This window comes from Astyanax mexicanus, chromosome 24 (assembly GCF_023375975.1).
Source record: "Astyanax mexicanus isolate ESR-SI-001 chromosome 24, AstMex3_surface, whole genome shotgun sequence".
Taxonomy (NCBI): Eukaryota; Metazoa; Chordata; class Actinopteri; order Characiformes; family Acestrorhamphidae; genus Astyanax; species Astyanax mexicanus.
This window is the reverse complement of record NC_064431.1, coordinates 3,441,051-3,461,334: the sequence shown is the minus strand read 5'-3', so window position 1 is coordinate 3,461,334 and position 20,284 is coordinate 3,441,051. Positions and strand designations below refer to the sequence as shown.

The following is a 20,284-nucleotide window of genomic DNA, read 5'->3' as shown; positions in this document are numbered from 1 at the left end:
CCCCCACCCAATTAAAACAAAAACAAAAATGAATCACAAAACAAAAATAAGTCAAAGCATCAGATTTTAAGCAAGTGTAAAAAGGTAAGTAAGTAAAAAAAAAGAAAACCAAGCAACCAATAAGAAAACAATACTCATCTTATTCTGTCAAAACAATTTATACTATAAGGTATATGGCTAGAGGTCTGTAAATGACTCCCATGCTCTCCAAAAAAATACATTTTGTTTTTTAGACAGTGAGTGCTCTGTTCCAATCATAAAGTTTCATTAAGAATTCTTAAAAAAAAAAAGGTTAAATCGCATCATTAAAAAAAAAACTGCTTCTTTAGTCATTTTTGTTCAAATAATTTTGGTTGCTGAATATGCGGCGCACCCCTAATTTTACCAAGAATAAAAATAGTGTTATTAGAATTCTATGATACCAATAACATAAAAGTCATAATAAAGTTTAAGGAATAATACCAAATGATAAAAATTATTGTTATTATTTTCATATTTTATTTTTTTATCATATTTTTATATATATTTTTTAAAAACAGCAATGTCATAATACTATAACACAAATAATATACTAATAATAAATATTAGGCTACATTACCCTTTACTATACCACATTCAGTTCCAACCCTGCAATGTGATTGGCTGAGATGTGTTCTTCGAGTTCCATTATCAGCCGGTAATGCACTATAACTGAAGCTCTCCATGTATTACTCCACCACATACAGGTAACCTAGCAATGATGCAGCATAAGCAGAGCAGCAATGGAACTATTTTAAATCATGGAGTTTTTATAATCAAACAGATCCTATTTTCCTATCCTTTTTAACTTAAAATCTTTCAATAAACAGCAATAAAATTCAAAATTCAAAATAAAAATACACTCGAGGTTGCTGATCTGTCACGCTGATCTACAGAACTCGGCCTGCAGTGCCAATATTACACGTTATAGCACGACCCTTGAGTGTATTATTGTTTAAATATGGAATGATTTGTCATCATTTGTGGTACAGTAATGTTATGTTAGTGTGTGTGTGTGTGTTATGTCATTCTCAGTGCTCTGGGTTTGAGCGCTTCCAGCAGGCTTAAATTGCAAAAATGTATTTATTTTATGTTAAGCAGAAAAACATTAAAACATTACTGTGTATAGTAGATTTATACTGTCTGCAATGAAGTAAAAGTAAATGTAAAATACAGTTTTTTATTGCATTTTATTTTTTGGAGCTTCTAAATGCATTCATTCATGCGTGTTTGTGCGGGCAAAGTAATATATTTTTTTCTATTTCAGAGATGTGGGTGTGGTTGTTTCAGCGCATTTTATTTAGTTTGAACAACAGAAGCCACAGAAACTCTTTTTAAAAAAAATTATACATCGTTTATTTTTTGGCAATCACAAGAGAAATACATTAAACATACATTCAGAACTATTTATTAAGGCATTATTAAACAGCATAGTGCTGAATATTTTACATTAATGAAGGTAAGACACACAGACAATGCATAAAAAAAATATATATATATTTAAAATACAAAAGCTTGAAAGAAATGGTGCACATGAAGACAATTCCAAAACATTTATCATAAAATATAACTTAAAATCAAGTGTGTTTGTATGTATATATAAAGTGCAGTATACAGTATGATTAACAAAGTGCCTATAAAGACCTATATGGTCTTATTTTTTGGAGAGTTTATCTGATAGCCAGTCCAGTCCTTCATATATGCCCGTTCCGTTGATTGCACAGGTCGGCTGGATATTCCACTGAAAAGAGAGAGAGACAGATCGAGAGTCAGAGAGAGAGAGACAGAGAGAAAGAGAGAGAGAGAGAAAGAGGGAGAGAGAGAGAGAGAGAGAGAGAGAGAGAGAGAGAGAGAGAGAGAGAAATCAGTAAAGATGGGTTACTATTGGTTTACATGGAGGTAAACAGTATGAAGCAGTTTTCTAATGAATGCATTCATTAAAACCGGTGTGCTCAAAAACTGGGACACATGGTGCAGATTAGCACTAGATTAAACCAGGTTTTTAACCTGGAAGTCCTAACATAGTGCCTGAGGGTTTGCAAATCACTTTTTTGTAAATCCTGTTCAGGCAGCTTGCAATCGGCTACCAGAGCCGTGAGAGAGCACAATTGATCTTGCTCTCTCTGGGTGGGTACAGTAGATGGCGCTCTTTCCCCTCATTACTCCTAGGGTGATGTGGATCAGCACAAGGCTGTGTCTGTGAGCTGATGTATCAGAACTGAGTCGCTGCGCTTTCCTCCGAGTGTTAGTGCTGCGATGCTACTCGGCAATGCTACAGCATCAGCAGCAGCTCAAAAAGAGGCGGAGTCTGACTTCACATGTATCTGAGGAGGAGGCGTGTGCTAGTCTTCACCCTCCTGGTGTGTTGGGGCATCACTAGTGATAGGGTGAGTCCTAATGAGTGAGCTGGGTAATTGGCTGTGTAAATTAGGGAGAAAATTGTGACAATTAAAAACCTTTTAGTTATTATGCAAAAACTATAAGGTAATTTTAAATGTCATGCTTGCTCTTACAGCCTACAACATAGAGGCCAGGCAGTTTATCATAATATATGGTCTTCAGAATTACATACGGTAACCTGGGGGAATGACTACACACTGAGGGTGAAGGTCAGAAACTGGGGAACAAACCCAGTATGTAAAAAAGTTTGAGCCAAAAGCCAATAGAAAACAAGTGGACTCGACACATTTTATAATACAGATGTCTACAATAATTTTTGTATATGTGACTATATAAATACAACCAAGAGTTCCCAGTATCAGTATAAATCTTTTATCTAAAGTTATTTTTCCTGGTAACTTCTAGCCTCTTTCCAAACAGCCCTGCAGTCCGACACTTCCTTCTGGGTGCAACTACTGTATTTCTGTAACCATCTTTTCTGACAATGAGTGCAAGTATTGCTGTAATTATGAGATACTCACAGTTTTTCCTTTTAGCCTATGCAACCCCAGCTTCTCTGTTATCTCCTGGACTGACATAGAATTGGGTAAATCCTGTTTGTTTGCCAGAACCAACACGACAGCGTCCCTCAGCTCATCTTCCTGAAGCTAAAATAAAGAAGATAAAATAGAAGAATATAAACGATGCTCTTGAAAAAAACTAAACGTTCACAAATCTGCAGCAAAATCAATAAACATCAGTGATGGATCTACCATTGTGTTTAGCTCTGTAGAGGCTTGTTCGATTCGCTCGGGATCGTTACTGTCCAACACAAAGATCAGGCCCTGTAGATTACATAGATCACCACCAGGTTCAGTTACACTGTAAACATCTAAACACAAAGCTTTAAAAAAGATGTAGGAAGAATGTGGATGAATGCAAGTCTGGTAAGTTCACTTACGCTAGTGTTGTGATAGTAGTGCCTCCAGAGGCGTCTGATGATATCTTGGCCGCCCACGTCCCACACGGTGAAGGAGATGTTCTTGTACTCGACCGTCTCCACATTAAAACCTGGATACAGCAAAAATAGTGGTTATCAGTGCCTAAAATCTTTGTCCTATGTAGAAATAAACATTCACTTTCTTGATATGGAGAATTACTTTTGTGTGGTTTTACTACAGGTTCTGCAAATCTTACCAAGAGTGGGGATTGTAGTGACGACTTCCCCTAGTTTAAGTTTGTAGAGGATGGTGGTTTTCCCTGCTGCATCCAGACCGACTGTGAGAATAACGAGTAAATGATTAGTAAATTGTTGAAGTAAAATGAATCGATTTACAGGAATATTGTATTCATTTTCTAAACTGAACAAATTCCTTTTTTCTAAAGCAAATCTCTTTTTTTCATAGCAATGGATTTATTTATGACCAGATGACACGTTAAACCTGCTGGATGAATGGACTTCCACAGTTCCCCTGAACTGCTATATTTGTAGTACTAGTAGTAGTATGCTACAAGCATAGCTTTGTCCCTATTGTTGTTAATTATATATAAATTATTGCAATTACACATGTTTGTTATGTACATGAACAACACAAAAAAACTGAGAAAAAGGCCAAAATTAATATAATTTCATGCAAAATTCCACAATCCCCTGGAATGGAGCTGGAGCACAGCGTAAAGGAAAAGCAGTCAAACGTTGGGACACACCTCTTCTCATTTTATGTGTTTTCTTTCTTATTATGATTTTTACATTGTAAATGTATTATTGAAGACTATATTAAAGCTATACAGAAACACATGCAGAAGTATTTTAATCTCAGTGTCTTCATGAGGAAGAGTCACCTGGAATAGTTTTCTCAGCATCTTGAAGGAAGGAGTTCCTGGTGCTGAACAATTGTTGCTGCTTTTCCTTCACGTTCACCTTAAATCACTTTTTTTTTATTTTAGAAATAATCCTATATGTGTCTCTTAATTGTTTTCATGTCTATAATATTAATGTGCAATGTAGAAAGTAAATGAAATAAAGAAAAACATTGAATAAGAAAAGGTGTCCAAACTTTTGACTGGTGTTTTTTTAATGTTTAGTCATTATTAATTGAGTACAAACTTTAATGCAGTTAATATTAGTGGACTAGAATGAGTATACACTGTCAATACAGTGTAATATACATATATAGAGTCACTTATTACAGATTAATAAAACACATCACTGTAGATAAGTATCTTGTCTCTCACCCATCAGGAGGCGCATCTGCTTTTTCTCTATCAGTCTGGAGAGGAGGGAGGTGATGAAGTTGCCCATGCTGAAGCTGAGAGAGTCTTTGAGACACTGCTGGATCTGAGCTGATGATCACGCGCTGCTGCTTCTGCTCGCGCTCTGAAGCTCAAACAGCGCACGAGCGCCTTTAAATACACAGATCTACAGACGTCACTTCCACTCTGTACAGGTGTACACGCGCGCGCTGCTCCGCTGGAGGAAGCGCAACTCCTAAATCCAGCGCGAGCGGAATGACGTGGCCGAAAGTAATTTTCACATTTACAACAATAACAGTAACCAGATAATAATTATAATAATCAGATTATACCCATTCATAAATATCTAATATACTTACTTTATCACTATCATAAATCTACTACACTAATAACTATAGAAAAGTTTATTTTATAAAAAAAGATAATACAGGACATACTGCAATAACTAATCATGCTAATAATACTAACGTTATTACAATAATTATGTCATATTTATTACAATAATATGAATGTTATAACAAGGGCGATAATGCACCTGCATTGACAAAATTACAATATTGACAAAATTATGCCAGTTTAACTTTATAATGTTTTATTTTATTGTTGTTACTTTTTTATTTGTGTTTATTTATGTGTTATGGTATTATATATAAAAAACATTATTACATTACTATAATACCATAACACATAAATAAACACAAATAAAAAAGTAATAACAATAAAATAAAATATTATAAAGTTAAACAACAGCAGAACTAAAGTTATGCACTGATACTACAACGTGATAATCTATTATTATTATTATTATTATTATTAGTAGTAGTAGTAGTAGTAGTAGTAGTAGTAATAGTAGTAGTAGTAGTAGTAGTAGTAATAGTAGTAGTAGTAGTAGTAATAGTAGTAATAGTAGTAGTAGTAGTAGAAGAAAAGCAGATGTGTATCAACATCAATGTATACCAAATTATAATAATGATAAATTAACAACAACAGTAAATATAGCAGTAAAAGTGTTTATTTAGGACACTGTAGCATAATCTACTAAAGGCTGTGAGTCCTGTTAAGAATACTTTATTAATAATAATAATAATAATAATAATAATAATAATAATAATAATAATAATAATAATAATAATAATAAAAAGAAGAAGAAGAATACGAAATAATGGCAACAACATTAAAGACATGGAAATTAATAAACAAAAACAAAAAACTGTACACAGAGCGTTTTTTTTATTTTAGACACTATAATATATTAATAATACTGTTATCATAATTATAACAACAAAACAAAGCCTTAACGATGACTACAACACAAATAATAAACAAAAATACTCAATACTGTGTTATTATTAGACTGCATATTATCCATTACTCTGTAATGATTTATCCTCATTTGTAGCACAATAATGTTATGTAACTGTCTGTGTGTGTGTGTGTGTGTGTGTGTGTGTGTGTGTGTGTGTGTGTGTGTGTGTGTGTGTGTGTGTGTGTAGGTGGGCGTGTCTAAATGCAGGTTGATGTGCTGGGTCTGAGCGCGAGGATTCCTCCAGCAGAGCAGAGTTGAGTGTGCACGTTACAGAGCGGAAATTACGTCAACAGCGCTGTTTGACTTTGTAAATGTGTGGAGCAGAGATTTTTTATGAGTATTTGATCCAAAGTAGGTTCACAGAAATATTTCTGACAACTCTGGAAATATCCTCTCATATAAACAATTTAAGACTACAGATAACGTTTTATGTTCTTATTCAGAATAATTCAGAATTTATGAAAGGCTCTAGCTAAATATTTTTCCAATAAAGCAATTGGAGAGTAGATATATAATGTAAAGGTGTTACTTCACTATGAATCTGATTATGCTCTTCCGGAAACACCTTTTGCACAAATTAAAATTTAGTAGTTGGTAAACACTATTTTAATGTATTTCTTGTTGAATTTATTTTGTTTATGAAGTCTCTTAAACAAAAACGGTGTTCACCATACAGTATAAGAAAGAGTTAAATTTGCTGGTTGATGAATGAGATGTGTTGTCAGTATGTGTTTTGTTTAGCTTGTAAGTCCATTTTGACTGTGTTTTAATTCATCTTGGATGATTTTGTTTGTCAATGCTAGATTTCATTTTCCAGCAGGATTTGAATTGGCACACTGCCCACACTACCAAAAGTACCAACTGATCTTACATAATAGTCTGATTTTCTAAGACGCTGTTTTTTGGGGTTTCATTTGCTGTAAGCCATAATTATCAACAATAAAGGGAATACACGCTTAAAATACATTTATATAATATGTGAGTTTCACATTTTGAACTGAATTATTGAAATAAAGCAACTTTTCGGTGATATTCTATTCTATATTTTTTGAGATGCACTTGTATGTGATTGTGGTGTAACTTTTTAGTAGTTTGGTATTTTGTCTATTTTTTATATAGTGTACCTAAGCTAAAAAATAGACAATTGGACATTTAAAAAAATCACAATAATTTTAAGGGGGGGGGGGGGTTGTTTTAGGGTTGATAAAGCTGAAATCCACTCAGTGAAGGGGCTAGTGATGTGGCACGTGTGACGTAAGCCGGCAGCAAAGTAAGAGTGTGACGTGGAGCAGAAACGGAGAGGGACTGAAGTGCTGCTGCTGGTTGTGCTGGTCTGCTGGTTTTCTGGATTAAACTGAGCTCTGGGAGTGTTTCTCTGAGGGAAGGAGAGCGTGTGCACCGTGGTTTGATTCTGTAGACGCGGCTAATTCTGCTCCCGGTTCCGCTGGTTCTGATTAAACAGCCTGTGAGCTGCTGGATGGTGGATCTGTGAGCTGCTGTTAGCCGCCTGCTGCGACCTGCTCCTCCTCCACCCAGAACTCCACAAATACAGCCCAGAAACTCCAGCTAAACCCCGCTGTTCACCAGATTAACCAGGGCCAGGATGGGGCTCACCATTTCCAGCGTGTTTTCTCGGCTTTTCGGGAAAAAACAGATGAGAATTCTGATGGGTAAGTCTGTAAAAAAGCTCAGGGTTTGAGGGCAAGTTTCTTGGAAGTAGTTAGCTAAGCTATGCTAAGCTAACTCGCTAGCTAACCTAAGTTGCCTTTATCTAACTAATTTAATTTTTTTTATTTAAAGCTAACTTACCTAGCTGTTACATATATACATTAAAATAGCTATTTTACAGGCACAGCTAAAGTACTCTCGATTATTGCTCGATTTTACACTTTTTATAACACTGTACATTTACTGTACCCTCAAAATAACTCAACACTAAATTATATGGCCCAATTATAAACTAGTCCACAGAGCAGTACGTTATTTCAACATGATAAACGACCCCAAAATAGCCCAAAAACGACGTTACTGCCTTCCTAAAGAAACAGAGGGTAAAAAGGTGCTGAACTGGTCAAGAATGTCTTCACATCTAAACCGTATTAAGCATCTGTGGGGCATCCTCAAACTGAAGGTGGAGGAGGCAAGGTCTCTAACATACCTGGGGCATGTTTTAGTTGATTTTAAAACTTTTTAAAGCAAAGGAGAGATCAATATTATGTTATTAACTTAATTATAACATTAGCTAAATTTTATATTCATAAATGTTAAGTTAAAAAGACCACCCCATTGTTCATGATCTTCAAAATTGAACTGTACATCCAAACTGTACCTGTATCAACAAATCGAAAGGCTGGAAATTGCTAGGTAATTTTTTTTCTTCCCCTACTAGTGTTTTGTTTGCTTTTTTTATGTTCCTCATTTATTTGTTTATGTGGCTTTTGATTAATAAAAAAAATCATCGTGCATCACCCTATTATCAGTTGCAACCCTATTATTGGCCAGTTCTGCCTATTTCGCGAAAAAAAAAAACATGCATACATAAAACAATATTTTAGTATCACTAAAAATGTTGTAAGTATGTGCGTAAAAAACTTTGGAGTGCACACTGCATTCTAGAAATGACTAATAGTATTGTTTTACACCATAGTTAAAAGCTAATCTATCTATACTATATATTTAGCTGAGTTAGCTAAGCTAGTTTACCTAGCTACCTAAATAAAGAAAAATAGCTATTTTTAACTAAGTTATTTTGCTTGATTTGACATTTTGATATAATGTAAGGTATTCAGTGAACTGCTTGTATAACACTGAAAATTTGCTGTGCCCTGAAAATAACTCATCACACAGCCATTAATCTTTAAACTGCTTGAAAAAAAGTGCAAATGGCCAAATTAGAAACTGGGAAGCAGAGCAGTATTTTAATATTTTATTGTCTTTCTCTTTTCTTGCAGTTGGCCTTGACGCTGCTGGAAAGACCACCATCCTGTACAAACTTAAACTCGGAGAAATAGTCACAACTATCCCCACCATAGGTTTGTATATCTGTGGTACTTCAATACTAACATGCATTGCTTTGTAGTTTTTTATATCAGGTTTAATGCTTTTAAAGCCCCTATCAGCACTGCTAACCAGTTTGTACTCACACCCTTACTAAAACACACAGTGCATGTGTTTACCATGCTTTTAGTTAGTCAACACAGAGTTAAACCTCAGCTGACTGGAATCCAGTTTCTGATGCTGATTCTCAAAATGGATTTTAATGGGTTGCTCTGAAATTAAAAGATAACTGGGTAAATCACAGACAACCTGATTAAAATAAATCTTCTGTGCTCATGTGTTTTTTTTCTGCAGGCTTTAATGTTGAGACTGTCGAGTACAAGAACATTTCTTTCACTGTGTGGGATGTGGGTGGCCAGGATAAGATCAGACCTCTTTGGAGGCACTACTTCCAAAACACACAGGTAATCTTTTTCTACAGTAAAAGAACCATCTACTTTCCTCAAAATGAGACATTCTAGTTCATTTTTACTATATTTGTACGCTTACTAATGAATTTATGTACACCTGTTCTAAGAGTTTTCTAACATATTTGAGTCAGCCAATATGTATCTGATGTATAGAATCAAATACAAAAGATATCTCTGATTTGAAAAGATCAGATTTATTATGTTGGCACAGCCCTGAAAAGATCTGTGTCAGTTTAAGATAAAAAAGGCTAGGTTCACAGTAAACAATGTTTATTATTTAATATTTATTACAGACTAAATGCATTAGTAGCAGCAGATTCTTAAATGTGTCAATTTGCTAGAAAGCATTTAGAACTTTTTGAATCTTTTAGAATCTTTTTGAAACAGGTTGACACCAACCCATGAATTAGGAGGATTCATGGCCCCGCCCACCTTGGATTGCGACCGGCCACTGCAGAGTTGTGGAGGGAGCTTCACAGTGCTGTTAGCTAATCAGATATAATACATTCGCATGTCATGAATATTCAAGAGCAAGAGCCAAAATCCTGTCGTACTTACCCGCCCACTAATCGTTCACCGAACTCAAACAGCCTAAACCAAAAAAACGGCTCACAAGGGCGTTCATTCATACTAGAGAAACCACAGCAAAATTAAAACATTGAGACCTTTTAAAAACACCATATTTAAATTCTACTGTTATTTAAAGTCAGTGATTTTTGTTCAAAATGCGATGCACTTCATCATGCACTTAAAGTAAAAAAGACTAATTTTACTGTCACTTTTTACACTGTTTTTTTTAAGTACTGAACGAATCCACAATGTATTTTGAAATGTGTATCATTCATCACAATAACAATAAAATAACAATACAAGAAAATATCATCATAGCCAGTAATGTAAATGTTGGTTTAGATTATTGTATAAAACTGTCGTTTGATATAACCTTGTAATAATTTAGAATAATTAATAAATATATGAACTATATTTTTCAAACTTAAATGCTATTTGATTTGATGACCTGTGGAAAATATTAAATTTTCCTGATTTTGAGCACTAAAGTATTATTTTAATGCTCTTTTTCAGCACACAGGCAGTATTGTTATAGACAGTAGACTAGAGGTTTGCGTTCCTACACTGAAAGCTTGTCTGCCTTCCTCTTCTATCCTGGTATCTCTCCATCCTTCCATGTCCATCTCTGAATGAGTTTGGTTAACGAGTCTGAGCTAACATGCTGGAACAGCAGCTGTGGGAGGAGGCCGAGTGAACTTGTCATGATTGTTGAATTGTACAGGGTGACACTTAGAGCCCTGCTATAACTGCTATAATGTGCTTTTTATACTGAACAAAGTACTGATTAAATGATTTCTGCTGTATTGGCTGTAAAACACAGTAGGCAAATCAAATGCAGTCTAGCCTGTGTAGATGGTATCTTTGTTGAGTGCAGTCTGGCCCTTATCTGTGGTCGGGATGTGGGTGTTTAGGCCAGGCTGAGGGGGAACGGGACTGTAATAGTGTAAAATCTTTTCAGCACTCTCAGCCTGAGGTGCACCAGATATGTGCATTACATTAGACTGCATTCAGCTGCACTGCCTGTGTGCAAGTGGTGATATAGCCAATTAACAGCGACTAAACTGTTGCTTTCATTCAGAGTAGTGCAGAACATGTGCATACATTTATGTCATAATAAGAATAATAATAAAAGTTATGTACAGTGGTTGGCAAAAGTATTCAAACCCCTTGAACGTTTTCACATTTTGTCACCTTACAGCCACAAACTCAAACCACAACTTTATTTTATTAAGATTATAAGGGAAATCTGGTAAAGACAAACCCCAAAAGACATGCAGCTGTGATTGCAGTGGAAGGTGGCTCTACTAAGTATTGATATAGGGGGCTTAATACTTTTGCATGTCACGTTTTTTCAGATTTTATTTTATTAATATGTTAAAAACACTTTACTTCACAAGTATGTACTACTTTGTGTTGGTTTATCACTTAAAATCTCAATAAAACATTTAATTTTGTAGTTTTTTTTTTTTTGCCGTGAAAGAAATTGAAAGGTTCAAGGGGTATGAATACTTTTGCAAGCCACTGTAGCTTTGTTGCTTTACTGGCAGGGTTTTTAAATAGTTGCTGGAAATCTGTGGATGTTTCTTGACCTTTATTCAAGTCAGAATGTTTTCTTGCTTGTGGTTTGGTGCTCATCATTGTCTGTCTATCTGTCCTTTGCAGGGTCTCATCTTTGTTGTAGACAGTAATGATCGTGAGCGTGCACAGGAAGCTGCTGAGGAGCTGCAGAAGATGGTTAGTAAGACACACCCACCTCATCACAAGTGTGACTCGTTTACCTTTAACTTATACACTGCCTGGCCACAAAAAAAAAAAGTCACACACTAATATTTGGTTGGGCCGCCTTTAGCTTTGATTGCGTCACGCATTCACTGTGGCATTATTTCAGTAAGCTTCTGCAGTGTCACAAGGTTTTTCAATCCAGTGTTGCTGGATTAATTTTTCACCAAGATCTTGCAGCAGCATTGATGATGGTAGAGTCTGACCAACCACTGCACAAAGCAGCTCTTCTCCATCCAGCACATCCCAAAGATTCTCAATGAGATTAAGATCTGGACTCTGTGGTGAACTCTCTCTCAATCCATGTGTGAAAATGATAAATGATGATCTCATGCTCCCTGAACTCTGAACTCTTTCACAATTCCAGCACCATGAATCCTGATTATCATCTTGAAATATGGCTGTGCTATCAGGGAAGAAAAAAAAAATTTTAATGGAATAACCTGGTCTATATTCAGTATATTCAGGTAGTCAGCTGACCCCATTCTTTCAGCACATACTGTTGCCGAACCTAAACCTGCAGACCAACTGCAGCATCAACCAACCAACACATCATTTACTTACTTAAATCCAGGTGTAGAATTGTTTTTTGGCCAGGCAGTGTATATATGAGCAACTATTCTTTATTAGCACTATTCTGAAATATTTATTGTATAAATGTATAGATGTTTTATTAGGTTGCAGTATAAAGTAATTTAGTTGGAAATTAAACTTCTACAAGGCTCACATGCAGACGAGAGCTTCATAGTAAAATAATTGGACCTTTTTAATCAAGCCTTTAAAAATCACTGTATATAATCAACAGAGCTGCTCCAAATGAGATGGGTAATTTTTTTTCTTTTAATGTCTCCTCTTTAAATATTTCTGTCTGGAACAGCTTCAAGAAGATGAGCTCCGAGATGCGGTTCTGCTTGTTTTCGCAAACAAACAAGACTTGCCCAATGCCATGCCTATCAGCGAGATGACCGACAAACTGGGTCTGCAGGCGCTCAGGAGCAGAACTGTGAGTATGAAAAAAGACACAAAAATTAGGGTGGTTAAAGACCACTTCAAACCAATGAAAAAACAGACACCACTGTTATGACCTGTCTAGAGCCAACAAAAACCCAATAATCAGTATCTCAGAAAAAATACATATAAGACCAATTGGTATTTTTGGCAGTGAGGACAGTGTGCCAAGTCCTGCTGGAAAATGAAATCCACATCAGTGGACTTGATATAACACAGTGGATCAACACCAGCAGATGACATGTCTCCAAACCATCACTGATTGGTGGAAACTTCACACTAGACCTGGAGCAGTTTGGACTGTGTGTCTCTCCACTCTTCCTCCAGACTCTGATCCCTTGATTTTTTAAAATGAAATGTAAAATTTACTGATGATCAGTGATGGTTTGGAGAGTCATGTCTGTCATCTGCTGGTGTTGATCCACTGTGTTTTATTATCAAGTCTAAAGTCAGTGCAGTTTTGTTTTCCCACAAAATCTTACAGCACTTCATATCTTACAGCTTCCCTCTGCTACTGACAACTTTTATAGAGATGCAGATTTCATTTTCCAGCAGGATTTGGCACACTGCCCACACTGCCAAAAGTACCGATTGGTCTTATATAATATTCTAATTTTCTGAGACACTGATTTTTGTTTGTTTCTTTGGTTGTAAGCCATAATTATCAACAATAAAATAAATAAATGTTTAAAATAGATCACTCTGTGTTTAATACACCTTTGTAATATATGAGTTTCACATTTTGAACTGAATTACTGAAGTAACTTTGTGATATTCTAATTGTTTGAGATGCACTAGTAATATCTTAGTAAGCTTCTCTCTGCTGCTGCCTGGCGTATTTGTTTTTTTAACTTGTATTACTGATTTAAGGTTAGATTAGGCAATGGCTTAAAACTGATGATTTGTTTTTTCATTGGTTTCTGCAGTGGTATGTTCAGGCGACCTGTGCCACTCAGGGAACAGGTCTGTATGAAGGACTGGACTGGCTTTCTGAGCAGCTCTCCAAACGCTAAACAGCAGAGTCTCTATGATCCAACAAAGGACATTATCAACAAAACTGACAGAGAAATGGGACATATTGCCGTATACTTGAGCTGATGGTTACCAAATCTGCCACTGAGGCAATTTTGACAGTGCATTTCTTTCATATTTTTTTTTTTGTTTTAAATGTTTTGCATTGGTCTGACTGACTTAAATTTCCTCAATCATTTATACAGGGCATGATTTAGCGTGCCTGTTTTAATTTGATCCAAATTAAAGCTTCAAAAGTTTTGTTTGTTTGCTTGTAGAGGAATATTTGGCGTAAAAGGTACAGATACATATAAAATGATAGGCTTTATTATCTATCGTCAAGCTCTTCATTTAGTCAAACTTGGGATCATATTTATATTTGTACAAACACTTGCTTTTGCTTTCGTCATTCCATTTATTTTTATGTATTCGTCTCAGTATAACAGTAGCTTTTGCATAACTTTTTTCTGGGCTGAGTCTTTTTTTTTTTTTTTAAGGATTTTAGACTAAATTTAAGACAAAGCACAAAGTAATAGAACCTTTGGCTCTGCTTAGACACACACACTCAGCAGCATTGTTCTAATCAGATTTATTTTTATTGTTGGGGACACAGTTATGTGTGCAGTTGGGGTCCTGCCCATGTTGTGCCTGTTTACAACTTTACAAACAATGCAGTGAAAAAGTCAATATAGCTGATGGGTAGACTCTGTAGTGGTATGACTTCATCTAATAATAATCTGTTGTGTTACAGTTGCGCTGCATTTAGGGCTGCACAATACTGTTTCTGCTATATATATTAGAATATTAAACAATATTTTCTAAAATTAAGCCACCAGATGTCAGTGATCCAACTTGTGATACTAATAAACAAGAATATAATACATTATGGATGCGTTGAAGTTAAACCTTAGTCCAAATGCCAGATATGTTAAATTAAATAGACTCATCCTGATGCTTATTCCTATCTTACACCCCGTCAACAGTCTAATTTCACACCTTGCATCTACGCTGTTAAAATAGCATCTGAATAAATCTACACTGATGGGCGTGGTGGTCTGGAAGGAAGGTGTGTTCAGGTAAATTTCTGGCGTGTTTCTATATTTTTTAGGTGAAAAAAAACAGGAGCTCCTAACAAACCCTGACAACAGTCAATCATCAGAGTTCATTCCTACAGGTGCTCCCAGTGCTTTGTATACACCTCCGCTTATTAAACACACACACATGCGGATGTGTTGCAGAGCACAAACCTGACTTTTTAACTCCACAATAAACAAAATAAAGAATAAAATGACATTACTGTTCCCTTAAAAGAGCTGCTGGTGTATCTTTACAGCGTGAACGAGCAGCTCAGTATCTGTCTCTGCTGAGACGCACAAAAGCGCCGCGCTGTTAAGATACGAACGCGCCAAAGTCAGAGCTCACCTGGCTCTTAAAGGGAATGACAACTGGAACACTGATTGGTTTATGTTATGTTACGCCCAAAATTAACCACACCCATGATTTAATTTAGAGATTTAGTACATGCACAAGGCATTCTTTTGACACCCTCACAATACCAAAGACACAACGACACACCCTAAATCCAGCTATGTGATCCGTAATTGTCGGATGTGCAATAGATAGCAAAAAATGGGGCCCTATATGTATTTTGTCTTTCTTCTAAAGACAAAAAATATATTTATATATATTTATTGAGCACTCAACATTTAGAGTTGGTTGTGATTTGATCATGTCTTTTTAAAACCATGTTTTTAGTACTTCATATGAAATTGGGACGCACCCTTGGATTTGGACTTTTAAGTTTACATGTCCTACCAGTAGAAAAATGAAAAAGCATGTACTGGCTAATTGCTGTCAGTTTGAGTAAAAAGTGTTTAAATTACATTTTTTATTGATTCACTCCTTCAGCTTGTTTGATTTTGTCCATGTTTGTAAATGAACAGGCTTTACCTGTATCTGTGTCTATAACAGGTGCCTTAATACCTGCCTATGCGAGTGTGTGTGTGTGTGTGTGTGTATTTGTCAGTGAGGCATCTCATTTCCCTACAGGTTCATTTAAGGTCAGCAGAGTTTAAATATGTCAGCTTTGATACTTTGATACTTAAGTGGTCAGTTTCAGGCATTTGCAATCCTACTCAGCTTTCTTTATTTTACTGGCCCATGTATGATTTTTAATAACGCAGGAAATAAAAAAATCTTATTATTGTGACAAAGATGTGTTTGTTTTATTTTGTGCTTATCTCTATATTAAGTCAATTCCCTTATATTTATATGTTTGTGTACACATAAAACTAGTCCTAGCATCTTCATAGTGTATCCACACTGACTAGGTTGCCACTCATCCCATTAAAAACAGAATTGTGCTTTATTTTGCAATTAAATTTTGCAATTTATTCTGTATTTGCAAAGATCAAACCTGTATGAAGTCAAAAATGGCAGAGGATGGTTTATTAGCATGCTCTCACAATGCCTATTTGCAGTACTTATGTAATATTATATATATAATGAATGACTTAATAATAAATTACCAATCATCGACCAAAAATTCAAACCTCAACTCAAGAGACTGAAGTGAGTTTACATGCACTCAATAATCTGATTACTGCAGAACATTGGAGTTTGTCAATAATTTGAACAACCTGTTTACACCAATTTTGGTATTTAGCAAATGGGAAAAACAATTGGATTTTTGATTTGCAGCCAGCCAACGAACATCAAGTAAAACAGTTTTTTTTTAACAAACTGAGACACAATATGATCAAACTTCTGCTAGAAGATTGAATCCTTCAGTCTTATTATCCAGCTCTTTTTCAGATTTATTAGATTTTTTCCAGATGAAATCAAATCAAAGCATGTACTGTTTCCATAGCTACTTATCATAATCATCTATCAGATCAGCTGCAGTAATCAGATTATAAATGTATTATTGAGTTCACATAAACACACTCAACGATAAAAGCAGACACCTCATCAGATAAACCTGCTATGAAACAGCAGTAGATAAACTCCACATCAAAGCCTGACCTAGATAAACTGCAGCGTGGCCTTATTTCCACTTGAGGTCGCACACTAAAGCTATGTGGTCAGATGGGTGAGCCACGCTGGGTAACGCTTGGTAGGTGGTGACCTCCTGATGGCTGGGCAGGGGAATAACCTGCTCCACCTGAAGAGCCCGAGGCTCCATGAATATATAGTCCAGACAACCATGGAAACCTCCAACGTAGTTAGTGTAGGCTGGTTCTCCACACGCGCTGTTCAGCTGGAAGGGGCTCAGAAGCTCCATCTGGATGAGCTCCTCCGGCCCATTAGATTCCCAGTCACTGTGGTTCTCTGGTACAGAGCCCTGACTCAGCAGCTGGAACAGTCCTGAGGAGGGCGTGCTGTTAAAGTCCCCACAGAAGATCAAAGTCCCAGGATGCTCTTCTGTGACTCTCTTCAGGTGCTGAAGCGCCACGGCCACTTGTATTAAGCGGACATTGCTTCCTGAAGACGAAAAAAGAAGACAAAATTAGAATATCATTGTAACAAAGTAACTTTATTTCAGTAATTAAGTTCAAAATGTGAAACTCATATTAAAAAGATGTACTACACACAGAGTGATCAATTTTAAGCGTTTATATATTTTATGGTATATTTTTGGCATTGTGGGCAGTGTGCCAAGTCCTGCTGGAAAATGAAATCCACATCTCCAAAAAGTTGTCAGTAGCAGAGGGAAGCATGAAGTGCTGTAAGATTTTGTGGGAAAACAAAACTGCACTGACTTTAGACTTGATAATAAAACACAGTGGATCAACACCAGCAGATGACATGTCTCTCCAAACCATCACTGATCACCAGTAAATTTTACATTTCATTTGTAAATCAAGGGAGCAGAGTCTGGAGGAAGAGTGGAGAGAGACACACAGTCCAAACTGCTTGAGGTCTAGTGTGAATTTTCTACAATAATTGATGGTTTGTTACCTTTGGGATGCCAGTAGAGATGCGTGTTTCCGACATACACAATCTTTGATGGATCACCCACTGACTGAAGCACAGTGACCTGCAAAAAAAAGATCAATTGTTGAAAACTGTATATTTGGGTTCATCATATCACTGACATTATATGCAATAATGTGACATACTGTGAAATCTTTAAGACATAGTTTAACCAACAGGGGGTAACGTCTTCATGTGTGCTCTGGTGCTGTGATGCTAATGTTGCTAACAAGCACTGGATCCTTGCATTGCATTGTTGCATTGCCATTCTATAGACAGCAATATGGACATATACTACACTCTTAAATATAAATGCACTACGAAGTTTTTGTCAGAGCGACTTATCAGCTTTTGTGGTTTTTGACACTGTATAATACACTGTAATTAAAAAAAACATATGTAAACAGGCTCCCAAGTGTTAACCTTTTTGTGATGATGATAAAATGTATTTTATGATACCCTAGCCATTTATGGGAGGGAGTAAAAGAATGTATAACTATCCTTTCTTACTTTCCCTCCTTTTTATCGTTTAATGCTTCTGTATACTTCTTGTGGAAATGGTGTTTGTCTGGCATTGGTAAATAAAATTATATAAACAAATAATAAATGAAATGTCTGACACCAAACATTTTTCAACTTTTGAGGACCATCTTTTTGGAGACCATCTTCGTAGTCTTTGAGCACAGTTGATCGTTTTAGTACCTGCAAAGTGGTCGACCTATGCACCACCTTCTCCTTTAAAGTGGGGTTGGTGGACACCTTCTCCAGCAGTGCACTGTGAACAGCATCGGTCGTCAAGGCCTCGCTCAGCATTACGTCATGCTGGCCTAGAAGCCTGAACTTGGACCTTCTGTAAAACGTCGCCAGCCCTTCGTGCTGCTTCTCCTTTACCCTGAAGACACCGTCCATACCGAAAGCATCAAGAGCAGGACACAGGCTATCACTGAAGACGCCCTTGTCTACTTCTTGAAGGCAAACGATGTCAGCGTTGTACCCCGAAAGCTCCTTCTTGATCAGACTTTGCCGATAGTCCAAACCCAGAGCGTAGGGTGCGCAGTAAGGGTAAAGGACAGTTTTGGAAAGCTCGGTCTGGGCGTAGATGTCTGCGAGGATGTTGTAGGACACGACCCTGACTGTGGTGGCATCCGTGACCTTTCTGGTGTACATGTGCCTGTTGTCGAAGGTGCACACTCCTGGGCCGGCCTCCACGGCTTCTGGGGTCACTAGTTCTTTGGTTAGCCCATATCTGGCATTTCCGTCTCCAGGAGTGCACTTCAGCTTTAGCTTCAAGCCTATATCGAGGTTGGATGGAGTGTACACTCGTTCACTACCTGCCTCCAGCCAGCAGGTATTGAGTTCAGACCCACCCAGCTCACTAGACTCAGTGGACTCAGTAGGGTGCTGCTCCTGCTGCTGGGCATGCGCATTAGGAGATCTTTCTTTGTACCACGTGAACTTACAGTCCTTTAGATGCCCAAACTCAATCTCCAGCCTGGGGCAAACTGGGAAGCCTGACAGTACGGAGGCTGGGAGTTCTGCTGTGGTGAAACTGGGAGGGTTGCGTTCAATTCTGTACTTGTTTTCTCCCACATGCAGCACAGCACCGTCCAGCCATGCCTCAGAGTTAATAGAGTCCTCAGACACAGAGTCTCCATTAAAAAAAAGTCGAACTACAGGATCAGGGAGGTTCTCAGCAGCTGCTTCACTGCTTTTACTGATCTTAGACCTCTTCCCTTTGCTCTTTGACTTAATAATCCCGTTGGAAATCCGCGCCAGCACCTTCCCCAGCTCCTCGGTCTGGTCCCTCAGCATGTGTTTCTGGCTGCCGTTCAGAGTGAAGGAGATGGTGAGCTTGGGGTCGCAGGGAACACATCTCACCACAGCGCGCTCCATCCTCTCAGAAAAGCGTCTAAACACGACACTACAGTCCCTAACGCTTAAATAAAGCACCCGAGACAGGAACGTGTGCCTCAGCATCAGGGGGTCACTCGTTATTCCCTGTAAAACACAGAGAGAACGCTGGCTCGGAGCTGAGCTTAGCTTAGCTTAGCTTAGCCAGTTACCATGCACACATACAGTTACCCGCTACCGGAAACTCCCGCTCGCGCCCTGCGTGAGGGCGGGTACGTCTCAAATCAATTCTCGCTCCCTAGAAAGTGCACCACGTACCACGTAGTAGTAGTTATAATATTAGTATTAATAATAATTATAATAATAATTACAAAAAAGAAACCCATAATATTCCCGTTTAACTGGGTGAACTGTATTATATGATAAATTATTAGATATTAAAAAATAAATTAATTTATCAATTGATAAAATTGAATACCATGTTGCTTTGACCCCTAAAAGGATTACTCCACATTCAAAATAAAATTTCCAATAAACTTATACCCCATAATTTTATCGGACAACAATAATAATAATTATAATAATAAGCAACAGTCAAAATAATAAAAACAACAGCATTTTTTTTTTGGTTATTATACCATCCCTTTTTTTTATATAATGGTCACAA

The 20,284-nt window shown here is 36.9% G+C and overlaps 3 protein-coding genes across 3 annotated transcripts; 1 reads left to right on the top strand and 2 right to left on the bottom strand.

The window, feature by feature from the left end:
* Nucleotides 1-1,359: 1,359 nt before the first annotated feature.
* LOC103037296 (ADP-ribosylation factor 4-like) lies at nucleotides 1,360-4,786 on the bottom strand. Its single transcript, XM_007251474.3, has 6 exons — nucleotides 4,633-4,786; nucleotides 3,595-3,675; nucleotides 3,359-3,468; nucleotides 3,171-3,242; nucleotides 2,940-3,065; nucleotides 1,360-1,759 (listed from the first exon to the last, which is right to left on the bottom strand). The coding sequence occupies exons 1-6, from the start codon at nucleotides 4,697-4,699 to the stop codon at nucleotides 1,673-1,675; spliced, it is 543 nt and encodes a 180-aa protein (XP_007251536.1). The 5' UTR covers nucleotides 4,700-4,786; the 3' UTR covers nucleotides 1,360-1,672.
* Nucleotides 4,787-7,217: 2,431 nt separating this feature from the next.
* Nucleotides 7,218-16,004, top strand: LOC103029097 (ADP-ribosylation factor 4). The gene is made up of 6 exons (XM_022682235.2): nucleotides 7,218-7,626; nucleotides 8,908-8,988; nucleotides 9,308-9,417; nucleotides 11,656-11,727; nucleotides 12,650-12,775; nucleotides 13,707-16,004. Exons 1-6 carry the CDS (start codon nucleotides 7,560-7,562, stop codon nucleotides 13,791-13,793), a joined length of 543 nt encoding a protein of 180 aa, XP_022537956.1. The 5' UTR covers nucleotides 7,218-7,559; the 3' UTR covers nucleotides 13,794-16,004.
* A 133-nt stretch (nucleotides 16,005-16,137) lies between these two features.
* Nucleotides 16,138-19,872, bottom strand: pde12 (phosphodiesterase 12). Its single transcript, XM_022682234.2, has 3 exons — nucleotides 18,469-19,872; nucleotides 17,752-17,830; nucleotides 16,138-17,274 (listed from the first exon to the last, which is right to left on the bottom strand). The coding sequence occupies exons 1-3, from the start codon at nucleotides 19,741-19,743 to the stop codon at nucleotides 16,838-16,840; spliced, it is 1,791 nt and encodes a 596-aa protein (XP_022537955.2). The 5' UTR covers nucleotides 19,744-19,872; the 3' UTR covers nucleotides 16,138-16,837.
* Between the last annotated feature and the right edge of the window lie 412 nt (nucleotides 19,873-20,284).